The sequence below is a fragment of the Bufo bufo genome, chromosome 2 (assembly GCF_905171765.1).
Source record: "Bufo bufo chromosome 2, aBufBuf1.1, whole genome shotgun sequence".
Lineage (NCBI taxonomy): Eukaryota > Metazoa > Chordata > Amphibia > Anura > Bufonidae > Bufo > Bufo bufo.
In genome coordinates this window covers 825,547,471-825,566,834 of record NC_053390.1, presented here as the reverse complement: position 1 = coordinate 825,566,834, position 19,364 = coordinate 825,547,471, and the positions used below count along the sequence as shown (strand labels likewise).

The window sequence follows — 19,364 nt, the reverse complement described above, 5'->3', positions numbered from 1 at the left end:
CCTGTCATCTATGTCCTCTGTACTACTACTCCTGTCATCTATGTCCTCTGTACTACTACTACTCCTGTCATCTATGTCCTCTGTACTACTACTCCTGTCATCTATGTCCTCTGTACTACTACTCCTGTCATCTATGTCCTCTGTACTACTACTCCTGTCATCTATGTCCTCTGTACTGTACTACTACTCCTGTCATCTATGTCCTCTGTACTGTACTACTACTCCTGTCATCCATGTCCTCTGTACTGTACTACTACTCCTGTCATCTATGTCCTCTGTACTGTACTACTACTCCTGTCATCTATGTCCTCTGTACTACTACTCCTGTCATCTATGTCCTCTGTACTGTACTACTACTCCTGTCATCCATGTCCTCTGTACTGTACTACTACTCCTGTCATCTATGTCCTCTGTACTACTACTCCTGTCAACTGTGTCCTCTGTACTGTACTACTACTCCTGTCATCTATGTCCTCTGTACTACTACTCCTGTCATCTATGTCCTCTGTACTACTACTCCTGTCATCTATGTCCTCTGTACTGTACTACTACTCCTGTCATCTATGTCCTCTGTACTGTACTACTACTCCTGTCATCTATGTCCTCTGTACTGTACTACTACTCCTGTCATCTATGTCCTCTGGACTGTACTACTACTCCTGTCATCTATGTCCTCTGGACTGTACTACTACTCCTGTCATCTATGTCCTCTGTACTGTACTACTACTCCTGTCATCTATGTCCTCTGTACTGTACTACTACTCCTGTCATCTATGTCCTCTGTACTGTACTACTACTCCTGTCATCTATGTCCTCTGTACTGTACTACTACTCCTGTCATCTGTGTCCTCTGTACTACTACTCCTGTCATCTATGTCCTCTGTACTACTACTCCTGTCATCTATGTCCTCTGGACTGTACTACTACTCCTGTCATCTATGTCCTCTGTACTGTACTACTACTCCTGTCATCTATGTCCTCTGTACTACTACTCCTGTCATCTATGTCCTCTGTACTGTACTACTACTCCTGTCATCTATGTCCTCTGGACTGTACTACTACTCCTGTCATCTATGTCCTCTGTACTGTACTACTACTCCTGTCATCTATGTCCTCTGTACTGTACTACTACTCCTGTCATCTATGTCCTCTGTACTACTACTCCTGTCATCTATGTCCTCTGTACTACTACTCCTGTCATCTATGTCCTCTGGACTGTACTACTACTCCTGTCATCTATGTTCTCTGTACTGTACTACTACTCCTGTCATCTGTGTCCTCTGTACTGTACTACTACTCCTGTCATCTGTGTCCTCTGTACTACTACTCCTGTCATCTATGTCCTCTGTACTACTACTCCTGTCATCTGTGTCCTCTGTACTGTACTACTACTCCTGTCATCTATGTCCTCTGTACTACTACTCCTGTCATCTATGTCCTCTGTACTACTACTCCTGTCATCTATGTCTTCTGTACTGTACTACTACTCCTGTCATCTATGTCCTCTGGACTGTACTACTACTCCTGTCATCTATGTTCTCTGTACTGTACTACTACTCCTGTCATCTGTGTCCTCTGTACTACTACTCCTGTCATCTATGTCCTCTGTACTGTACTACTACTCCTGTCATCTGTGTCCTCTGTACTGTACTACTACTCCTAACCAGCCATCCTAATGCTAGCTAACCTGGCCTTGACAACTCTGCACACAGCTTGCTGTGCCCCTCTGACAACTTTGTCCGTGTCCTGTTGTCCACCCCTGACAACCTTGAGGTCGTCATCCTGCTGGCAGTGAGGAGACTTGACGTGCCTCTGCTCACACGCTGGCCGACAACCATCGCTGCCTGCACAGGAAAAAATAAGACCGCCATCCTGTGTGGATGAAGAGAAGCGGCAGAGCCGAGGAGCCGCTGCTCAGGAAGTCTGAAAATAGCCGGGAATCCCGGGAGAAACCGAACTGCTGACACTCTTCACTCTGCCACTGTCCTGTACTACGGCTGCATCAGCCAGGAAACAATACCCACCGGTGCGCTTCAGTCTACATCACTATCCATAACTATACTAGAAACAACGCGTTTCAGTCTTTCCAAAATTGACGTAATTGCCATCCCCAAGGCTGATATGACACCAACCAAACCAGTTTCCCTTTAACCGGAGCCAAGCCTACGGACAATGGAGCGCTGAGGCGCCACGCTGGTGGCAGTGTATCTGCACAGAACACAGGAGAGTCCATGGCTCTGATCAAAACCTCATATAAAACGCGTCAGTCAGATCCAGCAGTCCGCCTGAACTCCTCACTTATATCAGAGGTGGACAATCTACAACCCCTTCTCGTTTTGAGGATCTCTGCTTGCTGCCACTCTAAGGAACCTACACTATTTACACTCATTGACAAGTACCGAGGACATAGATGGCTGAAGTAGTAGTACAGTAACTAGGACATGGGCGCAGGATGAGATACGGCCTCTAGCCCGGGCGCAGGATGAGATACGGCCTCTAGCCCGGGCGCAGGATGAGATACGGCCTCTAGCCCGGGCGCAGGATGAGATACGGCCTCTAGCCCGGGCGCAGGATGAGATACGGCCTCTAGCCCGGGCGCAGGATGAGATACGGCCTCTAGCCCGGGCGCAGGATGAGATACGGCCTCTAGCCCGGGCGCAGGATGAGATACGGCCTCTAGCCCGGGCGCAGGATGAGATACGGCCTCTAGCCCGGGCGCAGGATGAGATACGGCCTCTAGCCCGGGCGCAGGATGAGATACGGCCTCTAGCCCGGGCGCAGGATGAGATACGGCCTCTAGCCCGGGCGCAGGATGAGATACGGCCTCTAGCCCGGGCGCAGGATGAGATACGGCCTCTAGCCCGGGCGCAGGATGAGATACGGCCTCTAGCCCGGGCGCAGGATGAGATACGGCCTCTAGCCCGGGCGCAGGATGAGATACGGCCTCTAGCCCGGGCGCAAGATGAGATACGGCCTCTAGCCCGGGCGCAAGATGAGATACGGCCTCTAGCCCGGGCGCAAGATGAGATACGGCCTCTAGCCCGGGCGCAGGATGAGATACGGCCTCTAGCCCGGGCGCAAGATGAGATACGGCCTCTAGCCTGGGCGCAAGATGAGATACGTCTGGTTATGGAGACATACAGGTTCCGTATGGTATCCTGCGACACAGATGTTACTGGTGACCTTGTAGACCCTGCACACTCCTAGGTTGGTGAAGATGGAGTCTGGTTCCATAAGTGCTGAAGACCATACGGTTTCTGTCCATGTCAGTCCAGGTTTCTCGTTCAGGACAATAGCCGGCTGTCAGTGGCAGGACATGTGATGGACGGCTGGAACTGGTCCGGGCAGAGACAGGGCTGTAATCAATAGGCCACCGGTGTCTGGATGGTTGACAACCAAACTGTGGGAGCTACTCCTCTTACTGGTGACCTGGTCACCGTGTGTGCCTTCACATAACTACTGCTCCCAACATCTAACAGCTAGGTCAGAACAGAATTGTGAAATTGATCATCCTTCTCCTCTCAGGCCAGTGATGCCTCCTCTCAAAGTCTGTCAACTGGGTAAATTGTCTTCCAGTGCACTGTGCAGGCGCGTCTAGCATTCAACCATCTCTTACCAAAAGGTACACCACCCAAAAGTAGCCTCTGAGAGCCTTTTACGGGACAGCAGGAGAAGCACTTTTACACCCTCTTGTGGCAAGCCCCAGTGTAATCAGACCGATCCTGTAATCACTTCCAGATCTGCCTGAGACAGAACAGACGAGTTCTACAGCAGTCTCTGGGGGCGGTATAAGTATACCTCCGGGGGCGCGCGGCGGGGTCTGTCCTGGTCATGTACGCAGGATCTGACAACTGCTCTCTGTATTCAGTCCGGCACATGACCAGGACACAGTCCCATCCCCCCGGAAGTAAACAAGTGTGTCTTTGGAATGACAGCAAGCAGAGATCTTGAAATAATAGAAGATTGTGTCAGCTCTCATACAATGGAGTATTATTTGTGGAACTAGAACAGTCCATTAAAGGACCGGCCACCCCAGCACCCACCTGCCTCGCACCTCACAGCCCCAGCACCCACCTGCCTCGCACCTCACAGCCCCAGCGCCCACCTGCCTCGCACCTCACAGCCCCAGCGCCCACCTGCCTCGCACCTCACAGCCCCAGCGCCCACCTGCCTCGCACCTCGCAGCCCCAGCGCCCACCTGCCTCGCACCTCACAGCCCCAGCGCCCACCTGCCTCGCACCTCACAGCCCCAGCGCCCACCTGCCTCGCACCTCACAGCCCCAGCACCCACCTGCCTCGCACCTCACAGCCCCAGCGCCCACCTGCCTCGCACCTCACAGCCCCAGCGCCCACCTGCCTCGCACCTCACAGCCCCAGCGCCCACCTGCCTCGCACCTCACAGCCCCAGCGCCCACCTGCCTCGCACCTCACAGCCCCACCGCCCACCTGCCTCGCACCTCACAGCCCCAGCGCCCACCTGCCTCGCACCTCACAGCCCCCACCTGCCTCGCACCTCACAGCCCCACCACCCACCTGCCTCGCACCTCACAGCCCCACCACCCACCTGCCTCGCACCTCACAGCCCCACCACCCACCTGCCTCACACCTCACAGCCCCACCACCCACCTGCCTCGCACCTCACAGCCCCACCGCCCACCTGCTTTGCACCTCACAGCCCCACCGCCCACCTGCCTCGCACCTCACAGCCCCAGCACCCACCTGCCTCGCACCTCACAGCCCCAGCGCCCACCTGCCTCGCACCTCACAGCCCCACCGCCCACCTGCCTCGCACCTCACAGCCCCAGCACCCACCTGCCTCGCACCTCACAGCCCCAGCGCCCACCTGCCTCGCACCTCACAGCCCCACCGCCCACCTGCCTCGCACCTCACAGCCCCACCGCCCACCTGCCTCACACCTCACAGCCCCACCGCCCACCTGCCTCGCACCTCACAGCCCCAGCACCCACCTGCCTCGCACCTCACAGCCCCAGCACCCACCTGCCTCGCACCTCACAGCCCCAGCACCCACCTTAGTGTACTAGTTCTAGAAACCTGTGAAGCTATACAAATACTTCTAATGGAAACCTGACTGTAGCCAAGTCCCAGGGGAGCTTTATTGTAACACTGTCCCTTTAAGAGGGAACATCCACAGCTGGAAGTAATTAATCAGCCAGAGCTGCATTTAAAATTCTGCCTGCTAACAGTTTGTAGGACTTGCCATTTCACTGCTGCCCCCTCCTGGTTTAGTGTCCATAGAGAGCATGCAGTGCTGCCGATGCTAGTGAGAGATGGAACGTACAGCCAATGTCAAGTTGCAGCCAGCAGAATTGTAAATGCAGCTCTGGATGTGACTGGAGAATATGACATGATGCTATGACAACATCCTATCCACTACTCCCCTCTTCTATATATAGTGTCTGGTCTGTGTGTAAAAATAGCCCTCGAGTTAAGGAAATGAAGAGGCCGGACACCGTGTGATGCAGCCGCTGCGGGGAAGAATTACCACTGTACTGGTGTAGTAGAGCTGAATAGGTCATTGCTCAAAAATCAGGGTGCAAGCTACTGTGGCGAGGACAAAAATTAGTCCTAGAGCCAGGTACCTGCCCTACTTCCATATGGCGGTCGGCTGAATAGTAAGGGTAAAGGCTGTCTGCTCCAGGTCTCCTGCGCAGGCGCACGCATCACCACGACGGTGCGTTGAAAGAGTACAGTCTGTTTACACAAAGCTTCATGCCATTAGATGGCTCTTTACAGGAGCACACGGGAAGTATGGGTGCTCTGACTTCACTACTGGGGGTGCAGCCCTGCTGTGATTAGTGGGGGAAAGGGAAGCAGCCCTGCTGTGATTAGAGGGGGAAAGGGAAGCAGCCCTGCTGTGATTAGAGGGGGAAAGGGAAGCAGCCCTGCTGTGATTAGTGGGGGAAAGGGTAGCGGCCCTGCTGTGATTAGTGGGGGAAAGGGTAGCGGCCCTGCTGTGATTAGAGGGGGAAAGGGTAGCGGCCCTGCTGTGATTAGAGGGGGAAAGGGAAGCTGCCCTGCTGTGATTAGAGGGGGAAAGGGTAGCTGCCCTGCTGTGATTAGAGGGGGAAAGGGAAGCGGCCCTGCTGTGATTAGAGGGGGAAAGGGAAGCGGCCCTGCTGTGATTAGAGGGGGAAAGGGAAGCTGCCCTGCTGTGATTAGAGGGGGAAAGGGAAGCTGCCCTGCTGTGATTAGAGGGGGAAAGGGAAGCTGCCCTGCTGTGATTAGAGGGGGAAAGGGAAGCTGCCCTGCTGTGATTAGAGGGGGAAAGGGTAGCGGCCCTGCTGTGATTAGAGGGGGAAAGGGAAGCTGCCCTGCTATGAATAGTAAGGGTAAAGGGTGCGGCCCTACTGTGATCAACAAGGAGATGCGGTGTGGCCCTGATGCGATTACTAGAGGAATTGTGCGGTCTTGCTATGATTAGTTGGGGGCAGGAGGTGCGACCATGCTGTGATTACAAGGGGTAAGGGGTGGCTTAGCTGTGATTAGTGGAGGGTGCGTGGCCCTGTGGTCACAAGGTTATGTAGATGGAGGAAGACGCAGGTGGCGCCAAGATCTACAAACATAGATGAGATTTTGTTCATTTGGACAGAAGGAGAAGCACAGCTAAAACTATTTTTGGAAGAAATTAATAATAACAATGAGTTCTTTTCATCAAATACTAATAAAGAATCCACAGAATTTTTAGACTTACAAATTACCACAAATGGGAAGAAATTCATTTGTAACTTTTCAAAAAAAAAAACAACTGCCAAAAATTAGTCTTCGATTATTTTCCAGTTGCCATCCGCCGGGACGGCTTCTTAATATCCCTTTAGGACAATTCCGACGAATCAAAAGACACTGCACCAGAACCAACGGTGAAAAACGTGAAGAGGCGGCGAATAAACCGAAAGGACAATTCAAAACAAAAAATTATCCTGAAAAAAAAAATCACAGATGAAGCATTCGATAAAGTAAGAAACACGGAGAGAAACCAAATCACAAGAAGGAGCAGAATGAAGGGTCATGGTACAGTACGGACAACGACCCTCATCAGCTTCACAGGAGATTGGGGGTTATAGGTGGCCCCTTCCATAAAGCATCACGATACAAAGACAGGATCGTTACAGAGCGGATTCTACACATCTTGTAGAAACGCATCATTTCCAAGAAAAACTAGTAAAATCCCGTCCACACAAAATGCATTCTCTTTGCAAATATCTCCTGACAGGCGAGGCCCCCAGTGTCGTCCATGTTACCCAGTGTCCTCGTCATAAACAAAGAGACCGAGGATAGGGGACAACATCAAGGGAGGACAGGAGAAACACCGACGGGCCAAACATGTCAAAGATATCCACCACAATGTGACCTTTGCGGCACTGGAGAAGATAGAGAGACACTGGGGGGGGGGGGCAATCATATTTGTAAAATGTCAAGGGCAGAATCTAGGCGTATTTACGCTTTTGGGAGTCCCCTACCTGCGGGGTTAAATGCTGTTTTTTTGTGAATGGTAACAATGGGAGGTGGCCCTCGCTGAGGAGAGAACGCCTGTCCGGCTGTCTGGCCTCACCGACATCCACAAAGGAACAACATGTCCGCATACAGGACCCTTCATTATAATCAGTACGGAAGACGTCAGGACCGTTAGTTCGCCTATAAAGACGGCAACAATTTTTTCAAAAAAATTGTCACAACTTTTGTTTTATTTTTATTATAATTTCTTGTTCATTTATCATTTTTATCGAAGACTTTTCTGCTATGAATATATCTGGACATTGAGCGACTATATACACAAAAAACGCATGAATACCGCAATGGGGAGAATTTGGAATCTAGAATCCAGTCCGCGCATTGATAAGATGGAGGATAAATAACCAGGATTCTCCGTTACGACTGAAACCACTGAGGGAGAAGTAGGGCTCTACTTCGAAACGCGTCTGGTAGCAAAACATTTACTCGCAAAAGACCGGGATAAGGCTGCTTTCACACTAGCGGCACGGACCTCCGGCAGGCTGCTCCGTCGGGTGAACGGCCTGTGGGATCCATCCTGCCGCTAGTGACCGTGTGCCCCCGGACTGCCGCTCCGACCCCATTGACTATAATGGGGGCGGGGTTCTGGTGGAGGCACGGCAGCGCACGGCGAGAGGCTGCCCGAATAAATGTCGGACATGTCGTAGCTTTATTCGGGCAGCCTCTCGCCGTGCGCTGCCGTGCCTCCACCAGAACTCTCTATGATATTTTTGGTCTTATATATATGTATTTGTCTATATCTTTTGTATATTATGTTTAGGAATATATTAAAGGTTGTTTTATTCTAAATACCTCCGCGTGACTCCGGCTGTACGAGTGCCTGGCTACTTTTAAAGCATCTACCAATGAGCTACAATTTTCCAGCAACTAGCTCCAATCTGTGACACGTGGGAGTGGAATAAAAACCAGAGCGAAAGCAACGTTTGTTTTTTTAGCCACTTAAAGCTGCAAGATTCAGATGAAGTCATGTGCGATGACTGTGCGATGCCTCCTGTTCGTGACGTTCCAGTCCTCATTACTTTATATATTTACAGATGGTCCATAAGACCAATAACGCCCTATTATTTCATGTGCCACTTACTAAAACATAACATTTAATAGATGAAATTATTAAAAATATCCAAAAGAAAAGTGTTTAAGACTCTCAGAGGTGGCAGACGGTTTTTATATTTATCTCTTATGCATATTGCTAGGAAGCCGCTACCTGCGCGCTGATTGGCGGCCCACGGCTAACTGCTCCTGCGCTGTATTGCTTCTTATCTAAATCCTAAATGCTCCATAGATACCTATGTGCACACACTGCCCCCCGACACGTTTCACCAGTTATACTGGCGTCTTCATGGGAATCGGGCAGAGTGGGTATGAAAGGGGTGGGTATGACCCTAGGAACCCTCTACTGTTCACATCATTAAAGGGGCTCTCCGGGAATTTAGAAAATGAAAAATACTTAATTATTACTTTACTATAAATATATTCCCAAATACCTTGCATTATTTATAATGGCTCATTCTGCTTAGGGAGCAATCATTAGCAGAAACAAAATGGCCGCCGTTCTATTAGTACACATAAAACCTGTCCTAATCACACAGCAGGACAAGTTACTTCCGAGCACTGAGGTAAAGAGCTGCCTCATCCAAGGGTTATGATCCTGAAAACAGATTATAAGAACTTGAACTGAATCTCTGTGGGAATGGAGTCCATGAGGAGACATGAAGGACAGAGAGGACAGACTGCTGCCCATTACCCACATCACCCCCACCCTCCTCTCTTCTTCATGTCTCCTTATGAACTCCATTTCTACAGAGATTTGGCTGAATATCATATTACACTGTATTCAGGATCATAGAAGAAGATGAGGCGGCTCTTTACCTCGCTGCTCTGAAGTAACTTGTCCTCCTGTGTGATTAGGACGGGTTTCGTTTGTACTAACAGGACGGCGGCCATTTTATTTCTCCTAATGCTCGCTCCCCGGACACAACGAGCCATTATAACTAATGAAAGGTATTTAGGAATATATTTATAATAAAGTAATATTTAAGTATTTTCATTTTACTAATTCCCGGAGAACCCCTTTAAACCCGCTAGCGTATCGCTAGTCTCAATATTGCCGTGTGGGATTTCACTGTGGAGCCTGCACATGTGCCAAGGGCCAGCATTGAAGTTGGTATTAGAAAGTTATCATTACTTGTCACAAATCCTTGACCTGAGAGATCTTGGTTTATCACTCCAGTAGATCACTACGCTCCTAGGCCGAGATGTCGGCACCATTCAATAAGGTGCGTCCAGGTGGTTGGGAGAGCGAGGAACTGGAGTGACTGCAGAAGGTGCAGAGGAGAACCTCGTCTGATGAGAAGACTGGGGCATAGTGATCCGTTCTGTACTGCAAGTGAAATTGTCACATCCCAAGCCTAGGGCGGCAAACAGGGTCTACACAAACCACCAGAAGGCGTCTACATAACACTGGGATACGGGCCAGACGTCCAGCTGCAGGTGTTCCACTGAAAGGTCCTCAGTGACGGTCCGGACTGATGCTGCTGCCACGTGCTGTGGATGTAGTCGAGACTTGTACCAACATTGCATCCCCCCCCCCCCCATCCCCTTCTAGAATCCTCTGTACGCTTCAACGATTGTGAAGTAGCGATTAGTAGGGGGTAAGGACGCGGCTCTGCTGTGATTAGTAGGGGGTAAGGACGCGGCTCTGCTGTGATTAGTAGGGGGTAAGGACGCGGCTCTGCTGTGATTAGTAGGGGGTAAGGACGCGGCTCTGCTGTGATTAGTAGGGGGTAAGGACGCGGCTCGGCTGTGATTAGTAGGGGGTAAGGACGCGGCTCTGCTGTGATAAGTAGGGGGTAAGGACGCGGCTCTGCTGTGATAAGTAGGGGGTAAGGACGCGGCTCTGCTGTGATAAGTAGGGGGTAAGGACGTGGCTCTGCTGTGATTAGTAGGGGGTAAGGACGCGGCTCTGCTGTGATTAGTAAGGGGTAAGGACGCGGCTCTGCTGTGATTAGTAAGGGTAAGGATGTGGCTCTGCTGTGATTAGTAGGGGTAAGGACGTGGCTCTGCTGTGATTAGTAGGGGTAAGGACGTGGCTCTGCTGTGATTAGTAAGGGTAAGGACGTGGCTCTGCTGTGATTAGTAAGGGTAAGGACGCGGCTCTGCTGTGATTATTAGTAAGGGGTAAGGACGTGGCTCTGCTGTGATTAGTAAGGGTAAGGACGTGGCTCTGCTGTGATTATTAGTAAGGGGTAAGGACGTGGCTCTGCTGTGATTAGTAAGGGTAAGGACGTGGCTCTGCTGTGATTAGTAAGGGGTAAGGACGTGGCACTGCTGTGATTAGTAAGGGTAAGGACGTGGCTCTGCTGTAACTACTGAGGAACATAGCACTCTGTACACACTGCATGCTGTGGGATGCACAGAACAGTCTAGAACAAGATGTGGGGGGAGGGGGGGTGATGCAGTATCGGCACACGTCTCCACTACATCCCGCACAGCACGTGGCAGCAGCATCCGTCCAGACGTCACGTGGCACCACTCCTCTGTGCCATGAGGTGATAACCAAACCTGACCCACACATCAGCAAAGGATGACCCCGGGTACTACAACTCCCAGCATACGCCCTGACAGCAACAACTATGGAGACGACGATAACAGATGGAACAACCCCTCCCCCCCGTCTTCTACTCCAGTCACATCTAAAGCCTCCCCAACACAAACGCCGTGTCTGTTATGTTATTTTTCCAGAAAAAAAACAAAACCGGAAATGACTCTGCGTGCATTCCGTATCCGTATGACCGCGCCGCAAAAACAGAACATGTCCTGTGATCGTCTGCATTACGGACAGGGATAGGACTGATCTATTCAGGGCGAGACATTCCGTAAGATGCAGAGTGCACGCGGCTGCGGTCCGTGGTATCCAAATCCGTAATTCACAGACCGCAAACCAGGCAACGGTCGTGTGCGGTCTGCACAGAACACGCTCTGCTGTAAGAGACCGCGCCTCCGACCAGCAGACAGTGAGGTCACAACCGGATATCTCTCCAGTGACAGGGCTGTCTCTTCTATCAGGAGCTGTCTCTCTGTGTATGTCTATAACTCTCCAGTGACAGGGCTGTCTCTTCTATCAGGAGCTGTCTCTCTGTGTATTTCTATATCTCTCCAGTGACAGGGCTGTCTCTTCTATCAGGAGCTGTCTCTCTGTGTATGTCTATAACTCTCCAGTGACAGGGCTGTCTCTTCTATCAGGAGCTGTCTCTCTGTGTATTTCTATATCTCTCCAGTGACAGGGCTGTCTCTTCTATCAGGAGCTGTCTCTCTGTGTATGTCTATAACCCTCCAGTGACAGGGCTGTCTCTTCTATCAGGAGCTGTCTCTTCTATCAGGAGCTGTCTCTCTGTGTATGTCTATAACTCTCCAGTGACAGGGCTGTCTCTTCTATCAGGAGCTGTCTCTCTGTGTATGTCTATAACTCTCCAGTGACAGGGCTGTCTCTTCTATCAGGAGCTGTCTCTCTGTGTATGTCTATATCTCTCCAGTGACAGGGCTGTCTCTTCTATAAGGAGCTGTCTCTCTGTGTATGTCTATATCTCTCCAGTGACAGGCTGTCTCTTCTATCAGGAGCTGTCTCTCTGTGTATGTCTATATCTCTCCAGTGACAGGCTGTCTCTTCTATCAGGAGCTGTCTCTCTGTGTATGTCTATATCTCTCCAGTGACAGGCTGTCTCTTCTATCAGGAGCTGTCTCTCTGTGTATGTCTATATCTCTCCAGTGACAGGCTGTCTCTTCTATCAGGAGCTGTCTCTCTGTGTATGTCCATATCTCTCCAGTGACAGGCTGTCTCTTCTATCAGGAGCTGTCTCTCTGTGTATGTCTATATCTCTCCAGTGACAGGGCTGTCTCTTCTATCAGGAGCTGTCTCTCTGTGTATGTCCATATCTCTCCAGTGACAGGCTGTCTCTTCTATCAGGAGCTGTCTCTCTGTGTATGTCTATAACTCTCCAGTGACAGGGCTGTCTCTTCTATCAGGAGCTGTCTCTCTGTGTATGTCTATAACTCTCCAGTGACAGGGCTGTCTCTTCTATCAGGAGCTGTCTCTTCTATCAGGAGCTGTCTCTCTGCGTATGTCCATATCTCTCCAGTGACAGGGCTGTCTCTTCTATCAGGAGCTGTCTCTCTGTGTATGTCCATATCTCTCAGGCTGTCTCTTCTATCAGGAGCTGTCTCTCTGTGTATGTCCATATCTCTCCAGTGACAGTCTGTCTCTTCTATCAGGAGCTGTCTCTCTGTGTATGTCCATATCTCTCCAGTGACAGGGCTGTCTCTTCTATCAGGAGCTGTCTCTCTGTGTATGTCTATAACCCTCCAGTGACAGGGCTGTCTCTTCTATCAGGAGCTGTCTCTTCTATCAGGAGCTGTCTCTCTGCGTATGTCCATATCTCTCCAGTGACAGGGCTGTCTCTTCTATCAGGAGCTGTCTCTCTGTGTATGTCTATATCTCTTCTATCAGGAGCTGTCTCTTCTATCAGGGGCTGTCTCTCTGTGTATGTCCATATCTCTCGCCAGTGACAGTCTGTCTCTTCTATCAGGCGCTGTCTCTCTGTGTATGTCCATATCTCTCCAGTGACAGTCTGTCTCTTCTATCAGGAGCTGTCTCTCTGTGTATGTCTATATCTCTCCAGTGACAGGGCTGTCTCTTCTATCAGGAGCTGTCTCTCTGTGTATGTCTATATCTCTCCAGTGACAGGGCTGTCTCTTCTATCAGGAGCTGTCTCTCTGTGTATGTCCATATCTCTCAGGCTGTCTCTTCTATCAGGAGCTGTCTCTCTGTGTATGTCCATATCTCTCCAGTGACAGTCTGTCTCTTCTATCAGGAGCTGTCTCTCTGTGTATGTCCATATCTCTCCAGTGACAGGGCTGTCTCTTCTATCAGGAGCTGTCTCTCTGTGTATGTCTATAACTCTCCAGTGACAGTCTGTCTCTTCTATCAGGAGCTGTCTCTCTGTGTATGTCTATATCTCTCCAGTGACAGTCTGTCTCTTCTATCAGGAGCTGTCTCTCTGTGTATGTCTATATCTCTCCAGTGACAGGGCTGTCTCTTCTATCAGGAGCTGTCTCTCTGTGTATGTCTATAACTCTCCAGTGACAGGGCTGTCTCTTCTATCAGGAGCTGTCTCTCTGTGTATGTCTATATCTCTCCAGTGACAGGGCTGTCTCTTCTATAAGGAGCTGTCTCTCTGTGTATGTCTATATCTCTCCAGTGACAGGCTGTCTCTTCTATCAGGAGCTGTCTCTCTGTGTATGTCTATATCTCTCCAGTGACAGTCTGTCTCTTCTATCAGGAGCTGTCTCTCTGTGTATGTCTATATCTCTCCAGTGACAGGCTGTCTCTTCTATCAGGAGCTGTCTCTCTGTGTATGTCTATATCTCTCCAGTGACAGGCTGTCTCTTCTATCAGGAGCTGTCTCTCTGTGTATGTCCATATCTCTCCAGTGACAGGCTGTCTCTTCTATCAGGAGCTGTCTCTCTGTGTATGTCTATATCTCTCCAGTGACAGGGCTGTCTCTTCTATCAGGAGCTGTCTCTCTGTGTATGTCCATATCTCTCCAGTGACAGGCTGTCTCTTCTATCAGGAGCTGTCTCTCTGTGTATGTCTATATCTCTCCAGTGACAGGGCTGTCTCTTCTATCAGGAGCTGTCTCTCTGTGTATGTCTATAACTCTCCAGTGACAGGGCTGTCTCTTCTATCAGGAGCTGTCTCTTCTATCAGGAGCTGTCTCTCTGCGTATGTCCATATCTCTCCAGTGACAGTCTGTCTCTTCTATCAGGAGCTGTCTCTCTGTGTATGTCTATGTCTCTCCAGTGACAGTCTGTCTCTTCTATCAGGGGCTGTCTCTCTGTGTATGTCCATATCTCTCTCCAGTGACAGTCTGTCTCTTCTATCAGGCGCTGTCTCTCTGTGTATGTCCATATCTCTCCAGTGACAGTCTGTCTCTTCTATCAGGAGCTGTCTCTCTGTGTATGTCTATATCTCTCCAGTGACAGGGCTGTCTCTTCTATCAGGAGCTGTCTCTCTGTGTATGTCTATATCTCTCCAGTGACAGGGCTGTCTCTTCTATCAGGAGCTGTCTCTCTGTGTATGTCCATATCTCTCAGGCTGTCTCTTCTATCAGGAGCTGTCTCTCTGTGTATGTCCATATCTCTCCAGTGACAGTCTGTCTCTTCTATCAGGAGCTGTCTCTCTGTGTATGTCCATATCTCTCCAGTGACAGGGCTGTCTCTTCTATCAGGAGCTGTCTCTCTGTGTATGTCCATATCTCTCCAGTGACAGGGCTGTCTCTTCTATCAGGAGCTGTCTCTCTGTGTATGTCTATAACTCTCCAGTGACAGTCTGTCTCTTCTATCAGGAGCTGTCTCTCTGTGTATGTCTATATCTCTCCAGTGACAGTCTGTCTCTTCTATCAGGAGCTGTCTCTCTGTGTATGTCTATATCTCTCCAGTGACAGGGCTGTCTCTTCTATCAGGAGCTGTCTCTTCTATCAGGAGCTGTCTCTCTGTGTATGTCTATATCTCTCCAGTGACAGTCTGTCTCTTCTATCAGGAGCTGTCTCTCTGTGTATGTCTATATCTCTCCAGTGACAGGGCTGTCTCTTCTATCAGGAGCTGTCTCCGGTGTCCGCGCAGTCTCTCACATGCCGGGCTGTCTCGGGGCTCTCACTCACCGCAGTGTGGGGCCGATACATGCCGTCTCCGTGCTCTCGATCTCCCGCAGTATCCGCTCATGTTCCGCCGCTGTTTCCAGCTCCGCCATGTCTGCTGGACTTCAGGCACCGCCCTCTCTCCTACGTCACTGCGCGCCACGTTACCCCGACGTCGTGACGTCACCGGCCCGCTGCTTCTTGGGAGTTGTAGTCTTCTCTACGTTTTCCTGTTTTGGGAGAGTCCAGTGCACGCTGCAGTCACCATACGTGCCCGGTGCTAACATCTATATCTCAGGCTGTAGAACAGCTACAGACTAAACCAGCCCGAGCAGCATAGCACCCTGTGATGGAGGCCTAACATGGACTCCTGTGCATGTTATCAGTCACAGCATGAGTGTCCTCGGATTGTCACGTATGGGGCTCGCCCAGAATTAGACGGTATTGATGCCCGGCTCACACAGACATCAGTCCACCGCCCTCCTGTCCATCTCTAGTGACAGCCGATAGTGCATTCATAATATTGGGCAGACTGGCAGGGCCGGCCTTAGGTGTCCAGGCGCCCTGTGCGAGCTAACCTTGGCCCCCCCCCCCCCCCCCCCAAAAAAAAAAAAAAACACTGCTTGTTGCTGGCATCATGGCTTAGGCGGGCTGACTATCGAACCAAGTAGTTACCAGCCCACACACCGCAAAGGCCGGTGTAATGTTATACTTCCCTACTTCGTGAGATTTCCCTACCCTCGTCACTTCCGGTCGCACCGGACATGACGTGAGGAGGTGTGCAGCGCCGCGCAGGCGCACAACGTCAGGTTAGGGAAGTTTCACAGCAGAGTGCGCATGCGCCAGGAGTCTCGCCGGCGGTTAGGGTAGGGAAAAACTATGGGCTAGTGCGCAGGCGCAGTGATCAGATGGATGTTCTCAGCTGGACACCGGCCGACACTGCGCATGCACCGGGAGCCTCACCAGCGGTTAGGGAAGGGAAAAATTACGTACGGGCCAGTGCTTTTTCCCTACCCTAACCGCTGGTGAGGCTCCCAGCGCATGCGCAGTGTCGGCCGGTGTCCAGCTGAGAACATCCATCCGATCACCGCACCTGTGCACTGGCCCATAATTTTTCCCTACCCTAACCGCCGGCGAGGCTCCCAGCGCATGCGCACTCTGCTGTGAAATTTCCCTAACCCATCGTTGTGCGCAGTGCGCCCCCCCAATATAATAAATATTGGTGGCACAGTGCGCCCCCCCCAACACCTCAGTATAATAAACATTGGTGGCGCAGTGCGCCCCCCCAACACCCCAGTATAATAAACATTGGTGGCGCAGTGCGCCCCCCCTCAATATAATAAACATTGGTGGCACAGTGCGCCCCCCCATCACCCCAGTATAATAAACATTGGTGGCGCAGTGCGCCCCCCCTCAATATAATAAACATTGGTGGCACAGTGCGCCCCCCCATCACCCCAGTATAATAAACATTGGTGGCACAGTGCGCCCCCCCCAACACCTCAGTATAATAAACATTGGTGGCGCAGTGCGCCCCCCCCAACACCCCAGTATAATAAACATTGGTGGCACAGTGCGCCCCCCCATCACCCCAGTATAATAAACATTGGTGGCGCAGTGCGCTCCCTCAATATAATAAACATTGGTGGCGCAGTGGGCAGTGCCAATGAGGTTTAAAAAATAAAAAAATAATTAACTCACCTCCTCCAATTGATCGTCTTCTGTTCTTTCTTTATGACCTGTCAAAGGACCTGTGGTGACATCACTATGCTCATCACATGATACATCACATGATCCATCACCATGGTAATGGGTCATGTGATGAGCTCAGTGATGTCACCACAGGTCCTGATGAAAGAACAGGAGACCGGCAGCTACGCGATCAACTGGAGGAGGTGAGTTAATTTTTTTTATTATTTTTTAACCCTAGGCTCATTGGCACTTCCCACTGAGCCACCAATGTTTCTTATACTGGGGGGGGGCGCACTGTGCCACCAACGTTTCTTATACTAGGGGGGGCGCACTGAGCCACCAATTATGTTTCTTATACTGGGGGGGGGGCGCACTGTGCCACCAACGTTTGTTATACTAGGGGGGGGCGCACTGAGCCACCAATTATGTTTCTTATACTGGGGTGTTTGGGGGGGGGGGGGGGGCGCACTGTGCCACCAACGTTTCTTATACTAGGGGGGGCGCACTGAGCCACCAATTATGTTTCTTATACTGGGGGGGGGGGCGCACTGTGCCACCAACGTTTGTTATACTAGGGGGGGCGCACTGAGCCACCAATTATGTTTCTTATACTGGGGTGTTTGGGGGGGGGGGGGGCACTGTGCCACCAACGTTTCTTATACAAATACAGGAGGCGGGTGCCGGAATCAAATAGCCGGCACCCGACCTCTGTGACAGGGAGCTGCGATCAGCGGCAGTTAACACCTCAGGTACCGCCCCTGAAGGGTTAACTCAACTGCCGCTGATCGCAGCTCCCTGTCACAGAGGTCGGGTGCCGCTATTTGATTCCGGCACCCGCCTCCTGTATTTGTATTTCAGGTCAGTTTTCTTCATTGGTGGCGCAGTGGCCACAGCCCCTCCTCCTCCTGTCTCTCTTCTTATTGGCAGCGGCGGGGGCAGCAGGCAGGTCAGACACAGGGGAGGGGGAGATGGAGGGGGCGCCCCGAGGGAGAACACAAGTACAGCCTCGCCTGCCGCAGATTACATTGCGAGCTGTCGGCCGCCCAGCGCCCCTGTTACTATGGCGCCCTGTGCGGCCGCACAGCCCGCACACCCCAAAGGCCGGCCCTGCAGACTGGGCTCAAGCATAGGGCCGCACTAGAATAGGTGCAGGCGATGGCCAGACGACCCTAGACACAGAGCACGTAGTGACGATAGTCGTCGTGTCGGCGCGGTTTGTCGGTAACACTGCAGGAAGGTGAAGTGCTGCGCAGAAAAGTGCCACTGTGTGAGGCTGAGGCCACGTGGTGACGAGGCCACGGATCTCATGGTCTCCTCTTACGGGTAGTGGGGAGAGAAATCTTTTGCGCCAAGCGAGAAGCCGCCACTCACGAGACCTATGCATCGGACAGCACTGACCATAGGCAATGGACAAATATAACCTTCACAGTATAGCCACTAGATGGCAGCAATCAGTACTAGAGGTCTGGACTCTGGCGGCCCCTGCTGTTCAGTGTTTGTATTGCAGGAGCAGCAGGGACTACTCCGACAATGATGAGGAGGTTATTCTGACCAGCACCCTGAAACCGTGTCGCATACGTCACCCCTGAGACTGTTTTCTCGTCACACATTGTACTTCATGATGGTCATAAATTTGAGTCAATATATTTCACCTTTATTTGTGAAAAAATCCCAAATTTACGAAAAATTTCAATTTCTCTACTTTTATAATAGATAGTCATACCTTATATAATAGTTAATACTTTACATTCCCCATATGTCTACTTCATGTTTGGAACATTTTGAAAATGATATTTTATTTTTTTAGGACGTTACAAGGCTTAGAAGTTTAGAAGCAAATCTTGAAATTTTTCAGAAAATTTCCAAAACCCACTTTTTAAGGACCAGTTCAGGTCTGAAGTCACCTTGTGAGGCTTACATAGTGGAAACCACCCAAAAATGACCCCATTTTAGAAACTACACGCCTCAAGGTATTCAAAACTAAATTCACAAACTTTGTTAACCCTTTAGGTGTTCCACAAGAATTTATGGAAATTGGAGATTAAATTTCAGAATTTCACTTTTTTGGCGGATTTTACATTTTTATAAATTTTTTCCAGTAGCAAAGCAAGGGTTAACAGCCAAACAAAACTCAATATTTATTACCCTGATTCTACGGTTTACAGAAAAACCCCGCATGTGATCGTAAACTGCTGTACGGGCACACAGCAGGGCGCAGTAGGAAAGAAACGCCCCCTGATGCACCCCTACAGTAGAAACTCAAAAGTGACCACATTTTGGAAACTATGTGATAAGGTGACAGTTTTATTGGTACTATTTTGGGTTACATATGATTTTTAATTGCTCTATATTACGTTTTTTGTGAGACAAGGTAACCAAAAAATTTATATTTTGGCACTGTTTTTATTTTTAACAACATTCATCGTGTTAGATGCACAGGTTAGATCATGT

General features: G+C 50.5%; 1 protein-coding gene across 4 annotated transcripts in view; it reads right to left on the bottom strand.

Moving 5' to 3' along the window:
- EXOC6B (exocyst complex component 6B) overlaps positions 1-15,359 on the bottom strand; it is a 177,035-nt gene extending 161,676 nt beyond the window's left edge. For all 4 annotated transcript variants that reach the window (XM_040419348.1, XM_040419346.1, XM_040419347.1 and 1 more), the window contains exon 1: positions 15,246-15,359. In XM_040419348.1, coding sequence (XP_040275282.1) covers positions 15,246-15,334 — 89 coding nt within the window. In that variant the 5' untranslated portion in view covers positions 15,335-15,359. The remainder of the gene's footprint in view (positions 1-15,245) is intronic.
- Between the last annotated feature and the right edge of the window lie 4,005 nt (positions 15,360-19,364).